This window comes from Panthera onca, chromosome C2 (genome assembly GCF_046562875.1).
Source record: "Panthera onca isolate mPanOnc1 chromosome C2, mPanOnc1 haplotype 2, whole genome shotgun sequence".
In the NCBI taxonomy this organism is placed as follows: Eukaryota; Metazoa; Chordata; class Mammalia; order Carnivora; family Felidae; genus Panthera; species Panthera onca.
The window spans coordinates 7,277,089-7,299,459 of NC_138347.1; the positions used below are offsets into that span (position 1 = coordinate 7,277,089).

The 22,371-nt window shown below is 45.4% G+C and overlaps 1 protein-coding gene across 11 annotated transcripts in view; it reads right to left on the minus strand.

Moving 5' to 3' along the window:
* Nucleotides 1-17,382: 17,382 nt before the first annotated feature.
* Nucleotides 17,383-22,371, minus strand: part of KCNJ15 (potassium inwardly rectifying channel subfamily J member 15) — a 77,381-nt gene continuing 72,392 nt past the window's right edge. For 9 of the 11 annotated variants that reach the window (XM_078452779.2, XM_078452780.2, XM_078452773.2 and 6 more), the window contains 3 exons: nt 22,095-22,195; nt 20,168-20,275; nt 17,383-19,786 (listed from right to left, as the gene is read on the minus strand). In XM_078452779.2, coding sequence (XP_078308905.1) covers nt 18,639-19,786; nt 20,168-20,213 — 1,194 coding nt within the window. In that variant the 5' untranslated portion in view covers nt 20,214-20,275; nt 22,095-22,195 and the 3' untranslated portion in view covers nt 17,383-18,638. The remainder of the gene's footprint in view (nt 19,787-20,167; nt 20,276-22,094; nt 22,196-22,371) is intronic. The other 2 variants (XM_078452782.2, XM_060640875.3) reach the window with 2 other exon arrangements.

Genomic DNA, 22,371 nt, shown 5'->3' on the forward strand with positions numbered 1-22,371 from the left:
GCCGTTTCTGTCACTACCTTGCCCCCAACCGCATGAGACCCTTGGAGTCAGAACCACGGAACTAAGCCACTCCCGCATTCCTGACCGTCAAACACGTTGAGGTCATAAACTCTTGTTGCTATAAACCTCCCCCTCTCAAGGTGATTTGCTATGCGACAAGAGATAACTAATAGAAGGCACCAGTGCATTTTCGAAAACTTCTGAGACTCTGGCGTGACATCACCAGTTTTATTAACATCAGGGCATCGTAATGACGCATCTTAAGTCAGAAACTCAAAAGTTACAGCTTGTGTCAGGGTAGTTATCACCAGCCACCATAACAAACAAGCTTCTCCCACCCACAAATCCCAGTGACTTCTCAGAATCAAGGCTTAGTCCTCCTTTGCAAGAAGTCCAGTGTGCCTAAGCCATCTGCGGTCCTAGATCCCTGAGCAAAGAGAAGGAAGGGACAGACGAATTAACGACCTTGGTCAGAAAAGGAGATACATCATTCATAATGGTACTCTGTTGGCCAGAACCAGTCACGTGTCCTCAACTCCGCTATAAAGGAGACTGAGAAATGTTGGGGAGTCCAAGGATGTTGACGACTGCTATTGTCACTGCCACGTGGCCCTGTTGGGGTCTTCTAATTTCAAAGCCGGAACAAATACAGTTTTAAAGAGGTATGTGATCTGTTTTTGGTCTTCAGACCGCAGCTTGGATATCGAAATGGGGACGTGGTAACCGGAAGAAACCTTATTCCCTGATTCTCTGGATTTTGTCAGTGACTTTTATTGTTTCCTGTATAAAGTCCCCACCACAAATTGGTATTCCCCCAGGCACCTGAGACAAACTTTATCAGGTACCCAAGGAATCTGCTATTTCCTTCCTTTCTTTTGCTGGGCCCCGTGCCACTATAAACAGAGGTGGGTCCATTAGGGTTTGGTGAGTACTGTGCTTCCAACAGAAGGCAGACAGACTGTTCCATAAGAAGGGAGACAATTGCCTCTCTCCCCTTTGTGTCTTACTCGGTCTCCTGGAACCTCAAGCTGAGCTCCGGGCGAAAAGAGCTCCCTAGGACTTGCCTGCGAGTCTTTGGTTGGTGCCACATCTCTGAAAAAAAGTTGGCGCTGCATTCCTCCTTCTCTACGCCTACCTCCTGAGACACATTTCTCTCACCATCTCTGGTCACCCATCCGCCCCAAAGCAGCCCATAAGCAGCCCCTTTATCCCATGTCGTATAAAACTAAGAGCTTCCTGGAGAATGGTGGAGATCCATGCGGATGGGTGACGTTAGGATGCCATAGTTCTGCTCCGGTCTATTATGGCTGCGAGGGATATGCAGCCTGACAGCTGAAATCCAACACCACACTTTCCGGCCTCCCCAGAGCTTATCCTTATTGAACTTACCCACCTTCCCCTGCACTTTCCAAGGCAGTTTGGACACACCCCTTTAGCACGTTATGACCGTGTACCGAATAGGCGTGTGATTCTGGGTCCTAGAACGGCCCGAAAGTGTGAACTTCAACCCGAACCCACATTTCCTGGCATGGCGTTTTCCCCAACTTCTCCACTGTTTCCTTTTCCTACGGAAGGTGTTTGAACATAAAAGCTACAACGTATTTCTCAGGCTTCCAAGAAATCTTATTGAACGTCTTGATGAGTGCGGTGTGAAGAAGTTGAAACATACAGATCAGATCCTCTTTAAAATACGAGAAGGCTCACTCAGATGAGGAGAAACAGGCTGTGCAGAACCACGGGTTTGGTTTTTCTGAACCCAAAGCACTTGAGCAAAATAGTTTGAGACATTCAGTAATTCCAAACTGTGGCTGGGCTCACCCATCCCTAATTTCAAGGGAAATTAAATCCGTGTGTTTCTCATTCATTTACACTCAGCTCACCAAAATAACTCTTCTGCAAGAGCGACGAGACTACCAGGAAGCTGCCCAGGCTGTTTTTACGCCGCGTCCTCAGCTGGGAGGTGGGCCTGGCCAACGTCCCCTTGGATCAGCTTCTCTGGCGGCTGATGTTCCGCTCTGTGGAACCCACAAAATCCTGACACACTCGAAACTCTCTGAGGCAGACTTCTAGATTCCTGAGGGCTTGGAGAGGTCAGTAGTCCGGGTCCCTTCCTCAGGGAAGATCTACAGTTTGGAGTAACTTGTTGATCCGTTCTTATCATCAACAGCCTCACCCTTCAGGAAACTCCTCCTTCCGGCTGCCCTGAAAGGCTCCCGTGCTGACCTAGACACGGTCAATGCATCACACAGATGTCCTTGGACGCCGTGCTCGGCTCCCAACTTCCGCAAGCTTTGCTGCTAGATGAGCTAGAGGCTCACCCCGGAACCTGGAACCCTCTTACCCTCAGTCCAGGAGAGAAAACCACGTATTGTATGGAATAGTTACGTTACTTAAGACAGGTTTCTTTGGTGATGGATCTGGGTGGACACAGAATAACACAACAGAGAGGCATATGAAAGTAAACGGGATTGATTATACTTGCAGGTCCTGGAGGAGGGAGGCCTGGCATGGCTCAGCACGCAGCAGCCCCATGGGCGGAACACCCAGGGGGTGGGCTCCACCAGGCGGGCAAGGAGCCAAGAGGGGGTGACACCACAGGCAAGTGCCTTTAGTGAAGTCGGGCAGAGTAAACCAGCAAAAAGCATTTTACTGGTGCCTTTGAATGTCACTAGGTCATGGTCCAAGAGGGCAAGGAGGGGAACTTGTGGCAGGGGCCAGCCCTATCACCCTGCTGCACCTGGTTGTTGGAGTGGGGTGCTTGCAGCCTACTTGTGGGGATATTGAGACAACAGGAAAAGAGGAGGTTTTCAACATTTACAATCATGAGACTTCTCGGAGGATGGGTAATGAGCCCAGGGTGTCAGCTCCCGCCCTAGAAACTGACTGGATGTAACTGAGGGGTCACTAGGAAGAAATTCCAGAGGTTTCCCTGCCTTCTATCTCACTTAGGAGCTCCATTACAGCAGGGAGATCTGATCAACACTCCATTCCCTTGATAGCAGGGATCAAAAGGGTAGCCCAAGTCCCCAGAGGCTCATATCATGGCCCTCCCACAGGCTGGGCTCTGTTACGAGGAGACACTAGGGAAAAGGGTGGCACAAATTCTGCTCTGACACAACACCAAAACCAGGAGAACGGAAGGAGGGTAAGGAATGCGGTTGGCATCCTCAGCAAACTGCTCAACAAGCAGACTGCCAATGGATGCCATAACTCCGGGAGAATGTGGCAAGATTGCCGCCATCTTGTGGATAAAGCCCGACACACGGCAAGTGCTCAATAAATATTTGATGTTGAAACAATAACGCTCTCCGTAAAGAATGACAAAGTGGGAAGGTTCTTCACACAGGTCAGCAGCTCTGACTTTCTTTCAGGCCAGAACCTGTCACACTTGGGAGATGATCATTCTTCTGAGACGACGCAGAGCACAATGTCACGGGGGCGATGACTAGGGCTGAGTCTGCCTCTTCTGGGCATCAGCTAATGATCTTGGGCAAGTCCTTTAGACTCTCTGTGCTTTGGTTTTGACGTTTCCTGTTATAGGATAATAATAGTACCTGCCTTGGCATTGAGGATTAAACGGGTAAATTCCTGTACAGCTGTGAGAACAGTATCCAACACTTAGGATGTGCTTCGTAAATGCCAGATGGGATTGTTATTGCCATTAGAGCCTCACAGGTTGATAAGACTGTATAGGAGAAGTTGTGGGACATACCACAGCTCTCTAAGAATGGGAGAGGTGATGTTAATCACACATGCCAGGAGGCTATAAAATTCTCCTCTGCTACATCTTCTCTAGATTAAGTCCTGTGGTCCCAGGCTCCCTAAGTGTGGAACTTGGACTGGCAGCTTGGGCATCTGCCGGGAGCTTGTGACAAACGCAGAATCTTGGGACCCATCCCAAGCCTAGAGAACCAGAACTTTCATTTTAACTAGCTCCCTAGTGGTTAGCATAAACACCAATTCTTTAATCTGATTTATTGTGGTAAAATTAAGATACGATAACTGCATTTGGGGCGCCTGGGTGGCGCAGTCGGTTAAGCGTCCGACTTCAGCCAGGTCACGATCTCACGGTCCGTGAGTTCGAGCCCCGCGTCAGGCTCTGGGCTGATGGCTCAGAGCCTGGAGCCTGTTTCCGATTCTGTGTCTCCCTCTCTCTCTGTCCCTCCCCCGTTCATGCTCTGTCTCTCTCTGTCCCAAAAATAAATAAACGTTGAAAAAAAAAAAAAAAAAAAAAAAAAAAGATACGATAACTGCATTCATTTAAATTGTCCTGGGTGTTTGTGTGTGTGTGTGTGCACGCGCACGTTTAGCTTGTTGAGGTATAAATGACGTACAAAAACAGAACCTATTACATGCGTACATCTTTGTGAGTTTGGACATATGCACATACCCATGATTCCATCACCACAACCAAAGTTCTAAACATATGCATTATTTCAAAAAGTTTCCCGATGTTCTATTTCATGGAGTTTTCTTTCTTTGTAAGATCACTTAACATGAGATCTAAACTCTTAACGTATTGTAGATGTTAAATCGTTATGATGGTGTTAGTTACATATACTAGGTCATACGGCGGATCTCTAGGACTTAGTTTTGAGGTAGATAGACTATGGACCGTCACCAAAACAAAAATTCTGAACATGTCCATCACCCCCAAGAATTTCTTCATGCCCTTTCTGTTTCTCCATCCTTGACCAGGCTGGTTAGCATCGGATTAGTTTTCTGTTAATATAGATTATTTGGAATGTTTTAGAATTTGATAGGGAATAAATCAGTATGTATTCTCTTTATGTGGTTTCGTTTGCTCATTATAACATGACTTTGAGATCCAACGATATTGTCTTCATCAGTAGATCATTGATTTCTCTTGTATGCCATTATATAGGTAGATCACATTTTGTTACCCACTCACCCATTGATGAACATTTAGGCTGTTCACGGATTTTCTGGCTATTACAAATAAAGCTGCTATTAGCAATGATGTGTGTGTCTTTGAGTGGATATACATTTTCATTTTATTTGGGTAATGACTAAAAATGCAATGACTGGGTCTCTGCTTGCTGGTACATTAGGCATTTCACATTATCCCACAGTTCCCTGGGTTATGTTAACTTTTTTCTCTCTGTTCTTTAGTTTAGATAATTCTACTGATTTATATTCAAGTTGACCCATCCTTTCCCTTTTCACTTCCATTCCGCTACTGAACCCATTAGCAAATTTGTTATTTCAGATATTTTATTTTTTCAGTTCCAAAATTTCAGATTGGCTTGTATACAATTATGTATTCTATATCACTAGTGAGATTTATTTTTTCATTCATCACCATTGTATTTTCTCTACCTCATCGAGCAGTTTTAATGACTGTCATCTCAGGGTCAGCCTCTGTTAATTGTCTTTTCTCTTGAGTCTAGGTCACATTTTTCTGATTCTTCATATGTTGTTTAATTTTGGACTGTATCCTGAATATTGTCAAGGGCATATAGTAGAGACTCTGAATTCTATGTTCTTCTTATGAAGTGTGCTTATGTTTTTTTCTTTTAACGGGCAATAACTTGGTTAGGGTTAAACTTCCAACTTGATCTCACCTGTGTGTATGCAGTGCCCGTAATTCTCAGTTTGGACTTTGCAGTCTGTCCTGTGTGTGAACGGTTCAGTGGTCACCCACAGATTTTTCTAGAGTTTATGCACAGAATTAGGGATTCCCACTCCATGTTCCCTCCTTTCTTAGATTTTTTGCCACCCTCCAGTAACCCTGGTTGCCCCGGGCACCTTCCCTTTTCTCCGGAGCCAGAATAATGGTGACTTTTCATTGGAGTTTTAGTTGACTTATGACACCACGACTGCAATTGCCTTAGGGCAAAGCTACAGAGAAGGGAGCGTCCCCCATGCTTGCTGCTTCCTGTGAGTTTCAAAGCTTCTTAAGAGCTTACTTGCTTCTGTTCACTCTGTAGAATCCTTGGGAAGTTGATTTTATGCATTTTTTCCCAGAAGCTATATAGCTTCTATCTGTAGGAGCTTAAAATTGTTACCTCAAACAGAACTATTGTTTGTGTATTTTTTTATTTCATTGATTTCTATCTTGTTTTTGATATTTCCTTCCTTCCATTTATTCTTTGTCTCACTTCTTGAGGCTGGAGCTTAAATCACTGATTTTAGGCTTTTCTTCTCTAAAATAAAGACCTGAAGTTATAGATTTTCCTTTGAGCATTCTTATTGATCCTATATCTTTATTTAAATTTTTGATAGTTTGTCCATCATGAATTTCTTGCATTGATTTCAATTTTAAAAAACACTGCTTCAAAATATTTGTCTTGATTACTTGGCTTTTTAGCACCCCTTACATTTAGTACCCAAGGCAAATGTCTCACTACCTTACCTCACACCCCACCTAGTTTTATCAGAAGAACCAGTGTTGAGTCAGTTACAGAAGTGAACCAAGGATGGGAACTGCTCATTTGCAAGGCCTGGCTCTGGAGATACAGCTGGGAAGGTGTGGACTGTTATCTAGAGGCGTTGTAAAGCTCAGTCATGCATCAGGGAAGCCTCTGAGAGGTGAGAACTATGCCTTATGGGAAGTCAATAGCGTGGTCAGGAGCCCTCATCTGAGATATCATAGATATTTTCAAGAAAGCCATTTGTACAAAGCTGTCAGCAGACCTAGCAGGACTTGGCCAGGGAAATCCCAGACAGAGGGGGAAGCATAACCCAAAGCCTAGAGGCTGGAGAAGCATTCAGGGATTTGCAAATGTTTCAGGATGTTTGAAGATAGAACCCAAAGCACAGGGATGACGAGGGAGAAGGTTATCAGGAGCCAGATCTCAGAAAGCCATCAATGCCATGTTAGGACACTTGGCCTTTTTGAAGAGTCAGGTTTGGTGTGAGGGCATAATCCCACCAGATCTTAATGTCATCAGTTATAGACAACCACTCTGGGCACACCATGAGGGGTGGATTGGAAGGGAAGAAGACTAGAGACAGTACAGTCAGCGTGAAACTTTTCAGAAAAACCAGATAAGGGACAATGGCAGCCCAAGTGAAGGGCAGAGCAACAGAATGGGAGGCCCGTCAGGGGTCCTGTGGGCAGGGACTGGCAATGGATTAGATGCTGGTGGAGGGAAGGTGGGAGAAGCAAGGTTGGGTCTCAGGTTTCCAGTGCTGGGGGAGAGACGACTTGGGGATGAAAACAATATACAAGAGCCTCATTCTCATAAACATGTGATGCCACCAGATTCAGCAAAATGATGCAAGTGTGGGAACCCAGCAGGCGTCCCTCAGCATCTAAAGGGCAGTCCTTGCAGAACCTCCTCCATGAAGCATGCCTTGATTAAAAGAAGAGTTTTTCCTAACCTTTGTAGTAGGAGACACAAAACGCCAAAAATGACAGACACAGAATTATGAAATGCACCTACATGTCAAGTACTTCCAAGTCTTGGGAAATCAGCAAGCTCTTTGTGATAGCGGTTGGGATGATGGGGAGCCCAGTATATGATTAACTTGTAGAGACTACAGCTAGCCTCTGACCATTTGAAAACCAGTGTCAAAAAAGCCTTCCTTTGTATGAAGCAATGGAGAGAATTCCCAGGAAGAAGACTCTTGGTTCTCTGCACTGAGAACCAGAAACCCTCTCAGAAGGAGCGTCTAAGAGTGTCCCTTGCCATAGATTCCCAAATCACAAGGGAACATCTGATAGAGGTCTGCTTTGTCTGTCCATTCTGCAGGACTGGGAAATTCAGGACAGTCACTATTACTGAGGGGAGCCTTTACCTCTTCCAAGAAGAAGGACAGGAGGAGGGTTGAGTGTGCACAAGCTGGCAATGAAGAAGGTAGGAAAGAATAGTTGTAGGGTGAATTGTCCTGTCAAAAAGCTACGTGGAGGTCCTAACTCTTGGAAGCTCAGAATGTGACCTTATTTGAAAATAAGGTCTTTACCAAAGTAATCAAATCAAGATGAGCTCATGAAGTGGTCCCTAATTCAACACGACGTGTGTGCTTAAAAGGGAAAGACACACACTAACGTGGCAATCACAGAACTCCAGAGGATGTGGCTTGGTAATCACGTGTTTATTAAAGTGTCTGGCTTGGCTGAGTAAATATTAAGCGAAGCGAGGAACCACGTTTTCTTTCAATAAACGACATACCATGTCTAGAAGGGTGTGCTTGCCTCCTGGCCTCCTAAGCTTTGCTTAGGGAGCCCTGAGGCAGGAGCTCTGATTTCCACCTCTGACTCCGACTCAGGGAAAGGAAAGAGGCAATGGGCCATTGGGTCCTCACCAAGTCCACCTCGACTTAGGTCCTGCTCACTGCGAACCCTTCTTCCCAGGGAGGAAGCCACGATATTTTGCCCGGTTCCATTCCTACCTTGGCCAGCCTCTTTGTGGTGGAGTTCCAACCTCAGGATGGGTTTTTTTTTTTTCCTCCAGAAATAAGATTTGCCTTGCTTTTGTTCTTCACTGACTCCCTCCTAAGGACAGGGCTCTGCTTCTGATTTGGACTCCCTAGGACTGGAGGCCTACTCCCGAAACTTCACCTCTTTGATCTCATCCTCTGTTGTGGATTCATACTGCCCTTGCCTCCCATTTGCCCATGAAATGGTGTCGGGACCCATCCATCAGAACCGCCTTCCACAGTCAGCTTCCAGAGATTCCCTTGTGACCTTTGTCTGTGTTTCTAGCTTTTCTTGGTGGCTGGGTCTTGATCACTTCCACTCCGTCCCTGGTCACTATCACAGCAGGGTGCAGGGGCCACTCGCTTGTCCTCAATAGGCCCCATAAACTTAGTATCCGGTTCCAGAGAGTTCTGCTGATTCTGTGGTGTTTGCTTCTCTCTATAAAACTCTCTTTGCCTTTTGCATGACTGGCCAAGACCTTGAAGTGATCGCCTACCTGAGAGTTTCACTGAAGTTCCCAGTATCAATCCTTACGACTCATGTCTTCAGAGCCCAGCCAAACAATCAGTAGGAAATGTACCGCCCCATCCCCAGCGGGCAACACTCAGGCAAAATCCATATTTGTGCTGCTGTGGCTCAGCATTAATTTTGCACTCACGGGCCAGGTCTGTGGTGACACAGCAACTCAACCATGCTTGTGTTTTCACTTGGCAAAAACACTTGAGGGCCAAGCAAATGCAGCTTTGTTTGCTCCGAGAACATCAACCACTAAATCCCTTACGCTCCTTTGGACGCCCACCCGGGATGCAGGCTAGAGCCCGGGGAAGAAGACAGACTTTCACTTGGGTCCATCCTGGGTTTTACCCCTGGCTCTGTCACTTACTGGCTGTGTAACTTTGGACAAGTTCCTTAATTTCTCTGAGCCTCGGTTTTGTCTTCTGTAAAATGGGGAATCCTAACAATGTTTACCTGTGTTAAGGAGATACGATGCAGTCATAATGAATGTAAGGAACTTTGAACCAAACAAGGTAGATTTGCTGGGTCACCACGACCTTCCTCCAGGATTTCTTGATCCTGGCCGCCCCCCACATCTCTTCTTCGGTTGACTGCTGGTCCCTACTTAGATGAGCAACAGCGGTGTGGATTCTGCTTCCGTCTTGGTGAGTGGCATTTGTACCGCTCTGCCCTTTCCTTCCAGGATGATTGCTGAATGTCATTTCTGCCTTCTAGATCCTTATCCCGTGTGCTCAGCTCCTGAATCATAGGCCCCTTGCAACATGTTAGGGCCGTCATGGAATTCACCCAGACTCCCAGCCTCATGCTCGCCCTGGATGGTCCCATGTTGACCTAGGTCACATAGAAATCAGCTCCATAATGACATTCCATGCTGTAAATTTAGGAGCAAAAAGGAAAAGTGTAGGTTACTGTGCTGGCCTGAGAGGTCACACAGGGTGAGACACTGAACCTCAGTGAACCGTCGAGTCTTCTGGAAAGTACAGGTAACCAGACACGTGCTACCTCCTTCCCCAGGTCTGCAGCACGCTATTAAATGTTCAAAGTTGTTAAAGTATTCAGAGCCCTACGAGTGTAGGATGGTTTCTTCTCTGCAAATTCAAGGTGTGGCCAGAAGTCCTGAGGCATGTATATGTGTGGTTGTACGAGCAGAAGAAGCGTGCGGGCAACATAGTAGGTCAGCCATATTCATGGTGGGGGGGGAGGGTAAAGAAAAACATGCATTATTCTGTGTTGCTGTAAAACTGTGAGGCCGTAGTTGCAGCAGACATGTGGAAGATCCTTTTAAAAATTTTTTAATGTTTATTTATTTTTGAAGGAAAGAGAGACAGAGCATGAATGGGGAAGGGTCAGAGAGAGAGGGAGACACAGAATCCGAAGCAGGCTCCAGGCTCTGAGCTGTCAGCACAGAGCCCGATGCGGGGCTCGAACTCGTGAACCGCGAGATCACCACCTGAGCTGAAGCTGGACGCTTAACAGAATGAGCCACCCAGGCGCCCCTGTGGTAGATCTTTAAATCACACATAAACAGAGTTTATAGGAAGGTGTACCTGCCAAGGGCAAGAGTTTCTGACAGACTCAGTAGAGGCAAACCAAGAAATACAGACGGTGGCCCCTGAGACTGATGAAAAGACCTTGGGACACTCAAATATACTACGCGCTGAGTCCTGCGATGGATATGTTAAATCCAAGCAAAGATATAGAAAATTTGGGGAAAAAATTTCAAATGAATACAAATCTCCTGAGAAGAATGTGGACTTTTGCACGGAAAATTAAACCATTAAACTTGTTGGCCTGACAGTTTTGAAGGCAGGTTACCAAAAGCAAGGATTTTTGAGAAGAGAGATCACAGTTGCCAGGAGGCCTTATTTTCAGCCCAGGAGCAAGGCTTCCCGTGCTGCTGTGACAAATGTCTATCTTCACTGCCCCAGGGACGTGGTGTAGTGAAGGCAAAACTATCTTATGGCTTGGACACGGATAGCTCGGTTCTTGGCCAAGGTGACCCCGCAAAGACAAGGAGATTCTTGAGACAAAGGGTTAGGAAAAAAAATACGTTATCAGCGCAAATTAAAATTAATTAAATATTTCCTTCTCCCGAGCCTCATTACTGTGTTCCAAAATACTGTGCGCTTTCTGGAAAACATTTTGTTTTCTTTCCCAAACAGCCTTCTCAAAGTTGACTTCTTACTATATGCGCTAGTCTTTTTTTAATTTCTAAGTCACATTCTCACGCAACGAACAGTCTTGCCACCACCGAGAAGGTGGCAGTGAAGGAGCCAAAACTCCACAAGGGAAGGTTCCAAAAGAGACACCTGTGGCAGGCTTAGGACCGCACCTGTTCCTTCGTTGTACGTGTGTGTGGTTTCCCCAGCAAAGCGCTTCCAGGAAGATAGCTTCCGTGCACGTCTCTGCCGTGTGGACTTTAAATCGTTGTGCCTTTAAGGGTTATGTAACTACGTGTTTTCTTTCTTTTAATCCATCAAAGCAGAAGAGCAATGAAACATAAGGGACTTTGGTAAGGGTTGAGGTGCAGAAAGGATGTTGTTAAATAGTTACTTGATCTTTAATCATTGATGAAAACGAAATGATCACTAGAGCATCAAGGCAAAAGAAAGAGATGAGACAGACCCTTCATCTTCTTTTCTTGAGTAAAAAGGAAGAAAAATACATTCTTTCAGGCCCTGGCAGATAACAACATCTTAACAAGGTCTTAGGACCCACTCACTCCCAAATTATTGTAGTTACTATCATTGGTAGCAGCCGCTGAGCTCTCCAAGGGAATACTAGGTCCCTCTCCATCAGAGCACCCCTGTAACGCTGTTTCCATTCCAACGAAATAAAAATAATTTTTTAAAAAGCTCAAGACTATAAAATTAGCCTTATTGGATTTGCTATTGTCTCACAGACGGGAGGGATTCCACACGTAAACAGGAAGAGGAGGAGATACTTACGAAAGCAAGAAATGGCTCGACACATAGGTATGTGGCTTTTTAGAACATAAAGGGACGTATGCCAAGAACAATTACTGATCGGTCAGAGGTTGATTGGGCTTGGTGGTCACATAGTATACCTATATTAACACCCACCAGTAGCAGCCGATCTTGGGATCGATTGGGATCTTGGGAGTCACGATGCTGCTTAGGCAAATCCAAGCACAAGAGCGGCTCCAAAGTCACTGACAAGCAAGGACAGGCGTCCTGTGGCACGGTGCAGCAGTCAGACGTAACACTGCATGTAGCAGGACACTGAGGCCTGATCGAAATTTTGCTTTGCACACACGGCCGGGGTTTATGAGTCGTGGGACTGTTTGCTTGTAAAATCCGCAGGTCATTGGGGATTTTTGCTCTCCATAACATTCTCATGAATTTGATTAAGCGGTGTCTTGGAATGGGTCCTTTTGGAATGGAGCTGTCTGTTTACCAGAGTGAAACACACTTTTTGTAACTTATAATTCCATGACACCCTACAGAAATAATTCTTCCAAAATAGATCCAAGTTGGCTGTTATCCTGTCTTCCTGTCCCAACTGCTATTTAATACTCTGTGTCCGCACACAAACACAGCTTCCTCTTGCGATCTGGAAGTTTGTTTTTGTAAAAAGTCCCTGATACAGTCATACTTCCTGTAGTGATTTGATTTCATACAACATCCTTAATATTAAGATTTGATTAAAGATGAAAGAATAAAGTTAAATTACAGTGAATTTTTAAAAAATTCCTCCTTTGAACTTCCCTATCACCTTCTTGGAAGCTTTTTACTTTTTCCATTATATTAAGGTCGTTTGCAATATCACAATAATAGTACTTACAAGCTAAGGGGTCACATTTCTTAGTTCAGAGTCAACAACTTCTGATTTTTTTTAGGCGATAAGTACCCTTTAATCAATTGTGGTAGCTTCCTTCGAGTCTAATATTTTAAAATTTTTTTAACGTTTTATTTATTTTTGAAAGACATAGAGTGAATAGGGGAGCGGCAGAGAGAGAGGGAGACACAGAGTCTGAAGCCGGCTCCAGGCTCCGAGCTGTCAGCACAGAGCCCGACGCGGGGCTCGAGCTCATGAACCATGAGATCATGATTTGAGCCGAGGTCAGATGCTTAACCAACTGAGCCACCCAGGCGCCCCCTTTGAGTCTAACTCCGGGCGGGTTCTACCTTTACTTGAATATTTTTGAGGGATGAAATTGGGTGTCCTTAGGGTGTGGGTGTGCCTGGATGCTAGACACGGTTTGGCCTTGAATGAAGAGGAGACCATGGTGAATGAAGACCATCATCAGGTGGGCCTGCTGAGAAAAAGCTTGGAGATGGCCTTTGATGCCGACTTCCATGTCTTTGGCTTTGCCTCCCCTCCTCCGTACCCTGCCCCCCCCCCCCCCCCCCCAGTGCTTGTGGAGAATCCACCCTAACCATAGGCCTGATTCTCTGGCACGGGCTTGGGAACTAGGATTCCTGTCCACCATGTGGCAGAGGACTTTGAAGCCATCATCCTAGGCCCTTCCTTGATAGCCTCGAAGAACATGCTGTTCTGCACCACACGGAATGTATCGCTGACCCTTTGTGTTTTGCTGAAATGTACTCTTACTAAGGGGGCAAGCCAGGAAAATACCCTTCTGGAACACTCCCTTTCTTTACCGCCCGCTGTATGAAAACCGTAGCTTCTAAGTGAAGGGCTCTTCTAGAGATGGGCATAGTTTGGGATTATGTGAATACTCTCTGCAGGACTGTCAAATTTAGCAAATAAATATGCAAGACATCCAGTTGAGTTTGAAATGTTTTTCTAACTGGTTGTGTGATTTTGTAAGTTTTTTGGAAAAAAGTGAATACAGGACTCTTAGAGCATCGTTTTTAAAAGTTATTATTTATTTATTTATTTATTTATTTATTTATTTTGAGAGAAAGAGAGAGAGAGCATGAGTGAGGGAGGGCAGACAGAGAGGGATGGAGAGAATCCCAAGCGGGCTCTGGGCTGTCAGCACAGAGCCGCATTTGGGGCTTGAACGCATGTACTTTGAGATCATGACCTGAATGGAAATCAAGAGTCAGATGCTTAAGTGACTGAGCTACCCAGGTGCCCCTGGACACTTCGAGCATCTTAATAAAGTCCATGCAGGATGTAGGACAAAAAGAAATCATTGAATACAAGACATGTTCTGTAGACACAGCATGCCTAGCATTCCTCACTCTGGTATGATTATTACTACTCAGAGTTCTATGGCATTTACCTATCCATACGATACCTTTGGCTTTTGTACTCCTATATCAATTATGTCCATTGACTTCCACAATCAATTATTGTAATTTAATTAGGAATTAACTATCAACTGCAATTATCAGCTATTCCTTGGTCTTCTATTTTTTTTTTTAAGTTTTATTTATGTATTTTGAGACAGAAAGAGACAGCATGAGTGGGGGAGGGGTAAAGGGCGAGGGAGAGAGAGAGTCCCAAGCAGTCTCCACACTGTCAGCACAGAGCGCGACGTGGGGCTTGAACTCATAAAACCGTGAGATCATGACCTAAGCTGAAACCGAGGGTCAGACGCTTAACCGAGTCCCCCGGGCATCCCAGTCTTCTATTTTTTATACACCAGCAAATGCCAACAGAAAAATAAAAATTCCTGTTCCCAAATTTTGGCCGTCGAAATGTTCACAAATTACTAATTTGAATCAATTATTAAAAAATAATATTTTTTAATGTTTATTTTTGAGAGAGAGAAACAGAGACAGAGCGTGAGCAGGGGAGGGGGCAGAGAGAGAGGAGACAGAGAACCTGAAACAGGCTCCAGGCTCCAAGATGTCAGCACGGAGCCGTATGCAGGGTTTGAACTCACGAACTGTGAGATCATGACCTGAGAGCCGAAGTCAGATGCTCAACTGACTGAGCCACCCAGGTGCCTCCCGAATCAATTCTTTTTAACCCACAAAATAAGTGGACTTGATAGAGTAGATAGCAAAGATGAAAAACAGCCAGTGAAGCACAAATTAAGTAGAAAGCAAACTGAGCTCAGCAGAACTGACAGAGGAGGAAGATGAAGTCAAGTGGCTAACACCTCATTTCCGCCTTCCGTTTCTTCTTCAGTAAGTATTTAGTGGAAAGCTTCAGGAAAGAGTTGGACTTCATTCATCAGTGTCTCTTAAAGGCTAGGAAAATCACTGCCCGCAGGCCCAAGTTGGGATGGGCAACGCATTCTGATTCAAGATAAACTGAAGTTCACAGAGGGTTAAATGCAAATAATCAAGGAGGAGTGTGAGATGTCAAACTTTAGTCTTTCAAGTGTGTCTTCCAGGAGGAAGAAAATGAAGTGCATCTTGACTGTATCCAGAGTCAAATGCTGCAATTCAAGTGCGCACCACAGAACGTGGAAATCAAGACTCGAAATGCTAACATTTCATTTTAAAAAACACCATCCCAGAAAACTTTGAGAAAATAACCTGCATTCAGAATACATGTTTCAAATATGTAACAGGCAAAGAAAAATTCTGACAAGAGTGAAAACCAAGACTGTCGACCACACGGTCAAATGTCAACACTTTGACCACAGTGACAAACCCAAGCCTGAGGATGATGACCTTTGACTGAGCTACCAAAGCAAAGACCTAGGGTCTTCTATGTTTTTTGTCTCTCTTTCCTTCTTTCTCCAGATGACATAAGTTCAAAGGATCCAGGCAAGGACAAAAGAATAATACAGGAGTAGAAGTGTCACTTTTTTAATATTTCTTAATTTGCATTTAATGGCATCAAAACTGCCATCAATTGAAATTGAAAATTTAATTTAAAGAAAAGCAAATGAATCATCGTTTAATTTCATCTCAATACCTGATCCCCTTATTCATGGCATTTTTCACTTTTAGCCAGTTATTTTAGATTTCTGAAGTCTCATCTGGTGCTGTGATTTCCCCCTGAATGGGAAAGCAAACCAATGTGTGTCTCTACCCCGTCTCCAAAAGTGGCTTCGGAGGAGGGTCAGTGAGTGAATCTCATCTCTGCTGTCTGGGACCATTGGCTACCAGGTACCAAGCAAGTACACTATATTTTCTTACTGAAATAAATCAGATTACACTGATTTGCCACTAATGACTTTGTGGTTTTTCAAAGGGAACGTGACAGTTTGGAATGGTCTCACTGAGAAGGCCTGATGCATTGGACATGTTCCAGAACGCAGAAGGCTTTTTGGGTCAAAAACGTTGCATTAGCTCGATTTCTTCTCAGTTGGGTGTTGAGCATGAATCTGTTTCAGTCAAAAGACCGTCCAGATATAATCAAATAAGTTTGCCACCTACATCTTTGGTTAGTTTGTTAACACCAGAGTGCTGTGCACCAAGTGATAATAAGTAAGTATGCTTGGGAAATGCTAAGTTTCAACCAGATATAAGTATAGAACTATTTACAAAATATCGTATGATTATTTTGATTTGTCAAAATATCGTATGACTATATGATTTATCGACTTGAACAAGTATTGGCTTTTGGGATGCTGCTTCGGGTGGTGCAAAAGATCAGATGACCAAGTCTTCCAGATTTGGCTGAAATAGATAAGCTCAATGGACACACAAAAGATTTCTCCATCTCATGCTCCATCAATATACCAAATACTACGCAAGTATGCAGGATTCCTCATCTTAATCACATTTAAATTAGCACTGATGTAAATACCATGAAGAGAATTTAATAGTGCAGTAGAAAACCTGTAAACATGCCCGTGGCATTATTTTCCTGTCGATTACACCGCAATATACAATAAAAAAAAACCCATAAAATAACTAAAAGGGCTCATGTCTGTATATGCAATTTCGTTAAGAGAATAAAGATCTAAAACAATCTGCCATTAAATTATCAACAGAAAGAGAAAAAACAATTCCTGAATAATAAAAGAAAAGCCTCTTGTACATTGAGATCGTTCTTTAAACCCCCTCTATCACTAACTTTACCCCCGTTATTCTTACATATGCATTAAGTGTTCAGCCCCCAGTCAGATGTGTGAGCCACATCTTCTCTTACGTGGAAGGACATTTGAAAATGTGGTAGCCTGAAGATAGGGCCGGATTTGCTGTAATCCGTGTCGTCATTTCCCCGATAACCCGAATCCAGATTGCTTTCCCTTTTTCTTCTGAGCCCCAGTGTCCCCATCTTTATAGAATAAAACATCTATGAGCATATTTGTTGAGGACTGGCTCTCTTCATTGCAAACATCTTTCATTGATCGTTTCCACAATTATGCTTGAAAAGCCAGGATGTGCGTGCGTGCGTGCGTGCGTGTGTCCGTGTGTGTACATATATGTGGGTTCGTGTGTATGTCTACACAGTGCCTCCCCACTTACAGTCACATTCTTCTTGAGTGAATACACAAACTGACCCCAGTTTGAATGAAATGAGAATTCACCTGTGGCACATTTAGCTAGTCCCGGCCCCACGTATATTCTTTGCCCCAAAGAAATGTGGTTCCTGGCCCCTAGATTCTGCCAAGAGCAAAATGTTACCCCTGTAAGACTCAGTTGTATGAGATTTATTTAAATGCTGGGGGCATTCTTTACACGTTATAAGATTACCAAAGTTCATGCCCCAAGGAGTCATCTGTATACAAATTCATTATCCTCACCCCTTGTGTTCTTCATGGCCCCATCCAACCCTGTGGACTTCAACATCTGAGCAAGTTTCCGATTGTAATGTGGCTTCATTTTCTTTTGTGCTAACTAGGGTCAACAAGCATGTGCTTTAGCATGACAGCCGTTCCTCTCAAGTAACTTTTTCAATCTTGGAATATCAGTGGCACTTCCTTTGCAGACGAGGAAGGAGATGGCTGACAAAAATATTGGCCCATGATAACAAGCTGAAGAAAGAAGGATGGGTCCGGGGGCCAAATGGGTTTGGGACCCATGGGGTCCTGTGGCTTCAGAAAGTTCCCTTGAAAACTTTCAGAGTGGACATTTTTCAGACTTTCGTTTGTATACAAATCACTTGGAGGTCTTGTTAAGGGACAGCCTCTGATTCTCTAAGTCCGGATGGGGTCTGAGAGTCTATATTGCTAATAAGCTCCCAGATGGTGCTGATGTTGCTGGTGTTGAATAGAAAATAGCAGTACATTCCGACCAAAAAATTAATAGCATCAAGTCCATTTGTGTATGTTTTCTCAACTGTTTACCCCTGGTTTGATCAATTTCACTCCTACAATTCAATCCAACGAAGAAAGACAAAAACGGAACTATGATTTTTGTGAGCACAGAGTCCCTTGCCCCTTTTTATGTATTACCAGTAGCTTCCATTGTATATATAGCATTTTCTCTCCTTGAAAAGAAGAGGGTGCTTTAAAGCAATGGTATAAAGGAATACCGAACCACATTTCAACTCTCGGCCATAACGTCTTTGATAATTGTTTTGAATAAATACCTTATATGATGGCTGATATCCTGTATAGAAATGCACTTCCTTTCAATACCAGCATTGCTAACTGTCCACCCGGCAGGACATTATTTCAATTGCCCTACACCAAGTTTGTGGAAATGTAGCCCCATTTTAGGAAGTACGAATTTTGAGAGTTCGCGGCAGACAAAGCATTGGAAAAGGAACTCCTCAAACGTGGCGATGCTTGCTTAGGCACTAGATCCAAGGGGCGGGGGGTGATTTTGTATGTGTGTGCAGCTTTTTAGGGTGAATCCACACCTTCATGTTTTCACGGTGACCTCTGCATTCTAAGGGAGCTCGGACGCGGAAAGGGCTCCCAGGGTTCAACCCGGGGCGTTCACTGACATCAGACGTTGCTCTGTTGTAACAAAAGAGTTCTCAGCTCCCTTTCCCTCTGCTCCTCCTGCCTGTACTTCTCCTCAAGTTTCTGCTTCTCAGAATCCGCACAGTAAAAGGTGCAATCTGGGCTCTTTCGGATCTGTTCGAACTGACTGAAATCAGCCACGTACTTTCCGTTCTTGGAGAGAGAAACTACAGGCACAAATTCAAAGCCCCAGTAGATCTCCTCTGGGATATAAGACGTGCGGCTCTGGCAGACCGCGCTGGTGGATTCCACGGTGGCATTGAGGAGGACGACGAGCTCAAACTCCTTTTCCTTCAGGTTTTGGGGCGTGAGGTCTCTCAGGGGGCTCGTCTCATCCAGCACGTGGTAGAATGTCATGGGCAAAATGAGGAAGGGGCTCTCCGAAGAGGAGTCCACGTGGAATTTGACGGTGGCTTGGTTGAGCAGGATCCGCTCCCCCTCCTTGGTGACGTGGGTCTGCAGGAGCTTGCCAGAGAGCTGGCATTGGATCAGGAGGCTCTTCCTCATGTTGGCCACCTGGATCACCAAACACAGCTTTCCGTTCTGCTTGGTGATGACCGCGCAGTGGCTGAACTTGATGGTCTCCGCCCGCTTTTTGGGTCTGGCAATCTTGGCCAGGAAGGTGCCTGTGATGAAGATCTCAATCAAGGTTGTGATGACCAGCTGAGCGACCAACAGGAAAATGGCATGAGGGCATTCCTCCGTGATGGAACGGACTCCGTAGCCAATGGTCGTCTGGGATTCCAGGGAGAAGAGAAACGCCCCAGTGAGAGAGTCCACCTTCATGATGCAGGGGGTGTGATTCGAAACGTCCTCGCTCGGCTCTAAGTCCCCATGAATGAACGCGATGGCGTAGTAGATCACTCCGAAAAGGAACCACGTCATCACGAACGTGGCGGCAAACAGGGTGAGCTTGTATCTCCACTTCATGTCGATGACGGTGGTCCACAAGTCTTGAAGGTAGAGTAAGTATATGCCATCCACTTTGTCAATTCGCACATTGCTGTGCCCGCTCTTGGACATGACTCGGGGCCTGTTGGTCTTGAGTCCAGCTCCTGAAGTTTGCCTCACGAGGGGAGCGCTGGACATGCTGAGGTGAACGGCGTCCATTGTCAGCCTCTTGGGACCACCTAAGGAGATGACGAAGAAAGATGTTCCATTACTGTCACGGGTGGTAGGACACCCAGAAAACAGACACAGGATAATCAGGTGAAATATGTAGGAATATACACGGACGTATATGAGAAAGGAGAATTTGGAAGGCAAGACTCGTCTGCTAGTTCTGGAGGAAGGCAGTAGGGTGGAGTGAGGGGCATGGAATCTGGAGATAAGCAAACCTGGGCTGAATGCTGACTCTCCAATTTATTTGCTGTGTGACCTGGGACAAGCTATGCAGTCTCTCTGGATCTCAGCTCCCTAATCTGTAAGATGGGAATACAACCTACTCCTCAGAGTTTGTGTGATGGTTAAATGAGATAATGACCAGAAAGTTTGCCAAAACGAAGCCTCACCCTCAAAAACGACGCTGAGCTTCTCGTTGTGAAATGACACACACATGTGTCTACCCCACAGAGTATGACGAATGTTTGTGTATACTCAGCTACCACAGATTTCCGATTCTGGAAAATTTAAAAATAAGTTGACCGAGCATAGGGTCAGTACTGATATAACTAAAACATACCATCTATAAGATAGTGTTGATGCAGCAATAGAGAATATTACTCCATATTTTTAAAACTTGGGTAATATCAATAAACTTTTTAAAAACTTACCCTTTCGTGTGGCATTCTCTGCAACAGAAATTCACTCCCCCCACCCCCACCCAGTGAATAATCTATAATCTATCACCTCTCCTACTTCTTGATTACATGGGAAAGCATTAAATTATCAAACAACCAACACCAACCACATAGTGAATAATTACACTTTCTTAATAGCTCGGTCGATACGCTGGTTATTCTTGGGAAAATGCTGTAAAATCCCACGTTAGACATGACATCTAGGTATGGCCCCAAATTTCTGCATTACTCCTTTAGAACCAACTAGAACCATCACAGGAACCTCTTTTCAAAAATTAAACAACAAGTAAGCAAGGGCAGGCATCCGACGCTGTGGCAGAACAGTCCCACCTAGAAGACACGTCAGGCTCCCACGCTAAGTCCCAGGGAACGCTCCCCTCTGCATCAACAGACAGCAACAGACTGGGTGTGAGGCCACACGGCGTCTTATACTACCTGCCTGGTGACGGGAATAAATCACCCCTACCTTCCTTGAAAAAGATGTGAGGGAGTACGGGAGAACACCACCTGGTCGGCATGGGTTTTTCCCACCTCACTGGTATTTGGAGGATAAAGGAACCCTCCCCCTGTCTAAAAAGGAACTGAATACAGTGGTCTGTGATTCATGCAGGAATCTTTGCCGTTAGAGCAGCACTGTCTCCATAGAAGTTTTGGAAGCAATCTTCTGGGCAAACCCCTTCAAGGAAAGTGAAACCATCCATTAGCAGCTAACACTTGTTGGGGATTCAGTAAGTGGTTGCACTTTTTAATTTTCCTGTTTCATGAAGAGCGTGTCATTTCCAGAGCTGCCCTCGAAATGCTTTTTTTTCCCCCCCTTGGGAAGGAAAGCTACTTTTTCATTTTCACTGCAGAGAAGGGCCCTACGCTATTCAGAATGTCTTGTTCTTGCTGCAGCCTCTTCCTCGTATTTGGAGGTCGATTTAGAAGGAAAACACAGGATGAGCTTCGGCTTTATCAGCCCCTCAGCGGCATTTCTCAGTCAACTAAGAGGAAAGTGACCCCAACGAAAGTTTGGAAACAAAACGCCATGCTGCCATGCCAGGAGGCATAGCCACGCTCAAAACACGAGCACCAGTAAGACAAATGCAGCTTATGTGGAAGTAGACACATGCACCCCGTGCGAGAGAGAGAGAGAGAGAGAGAGAGAGAGAGAGACTGCCAGGGGAAAGTGCATGCCATTCCATCCACTGGAATAAAAACAGAGGCTTAAGTTTTCAAGAGTGAGTGACACCCGAGTGTCCTGCGGGCATGAGCGGCGCTCCAAGCTCAAGCTCAGCTGTCTGCCAGATTCTGGAGAAGTTGGCCCTGTGTACGTGAAGGCAGTGCCATGAAGCTTCTGTTTTAACCTCCCTTTAGAAGGGGCAACGGGCCAGGCTTGGGATGAGCTGGATCTTTTCCCTCTTTCTGCTGAGAGCTCTTTTCTGTTGCACTGCTGCCCATCTAGTGTTGGAGGTGACGACACCAAGAGCCATCCGAGATCGGTGGTCTTAAAAGGGAGAACGCGACCGACGGCCTCTGGGGGAGGGGCGGGGGTCTTGGGTTCAGCACCTCTTTGTGGGAAAGAGCCGCTGGGGGGGCCACACTCACGGGGTGAACGCGTTTTCCCTCCCTCTCAATCTGCTCTCAGACTGTTTACTACCTGGTCACTCCCTCAGCAGGTCAGAAGGCGTCTTCTTCGAGGCAGGTGGAACGTGCTCGCTCCCCTTCGCCCACCTGGCTACCAGGGGATGCTGCTTCTGCCTGAAAGAGAGAGGGACGCGTGGCGTTCACAGGTGTTTACAAAGAGACTGACCCGGTGAGACTGACCCTTAACCATCCCCCCCCCCCCCCCCCCCGCCCCAGGGCTAAGGCCCTAGCGTTCACCTTCCAATCCCTGGTATTCTGGCAAGGTGCCCAGAGTAGACCAAAGGCTGAAG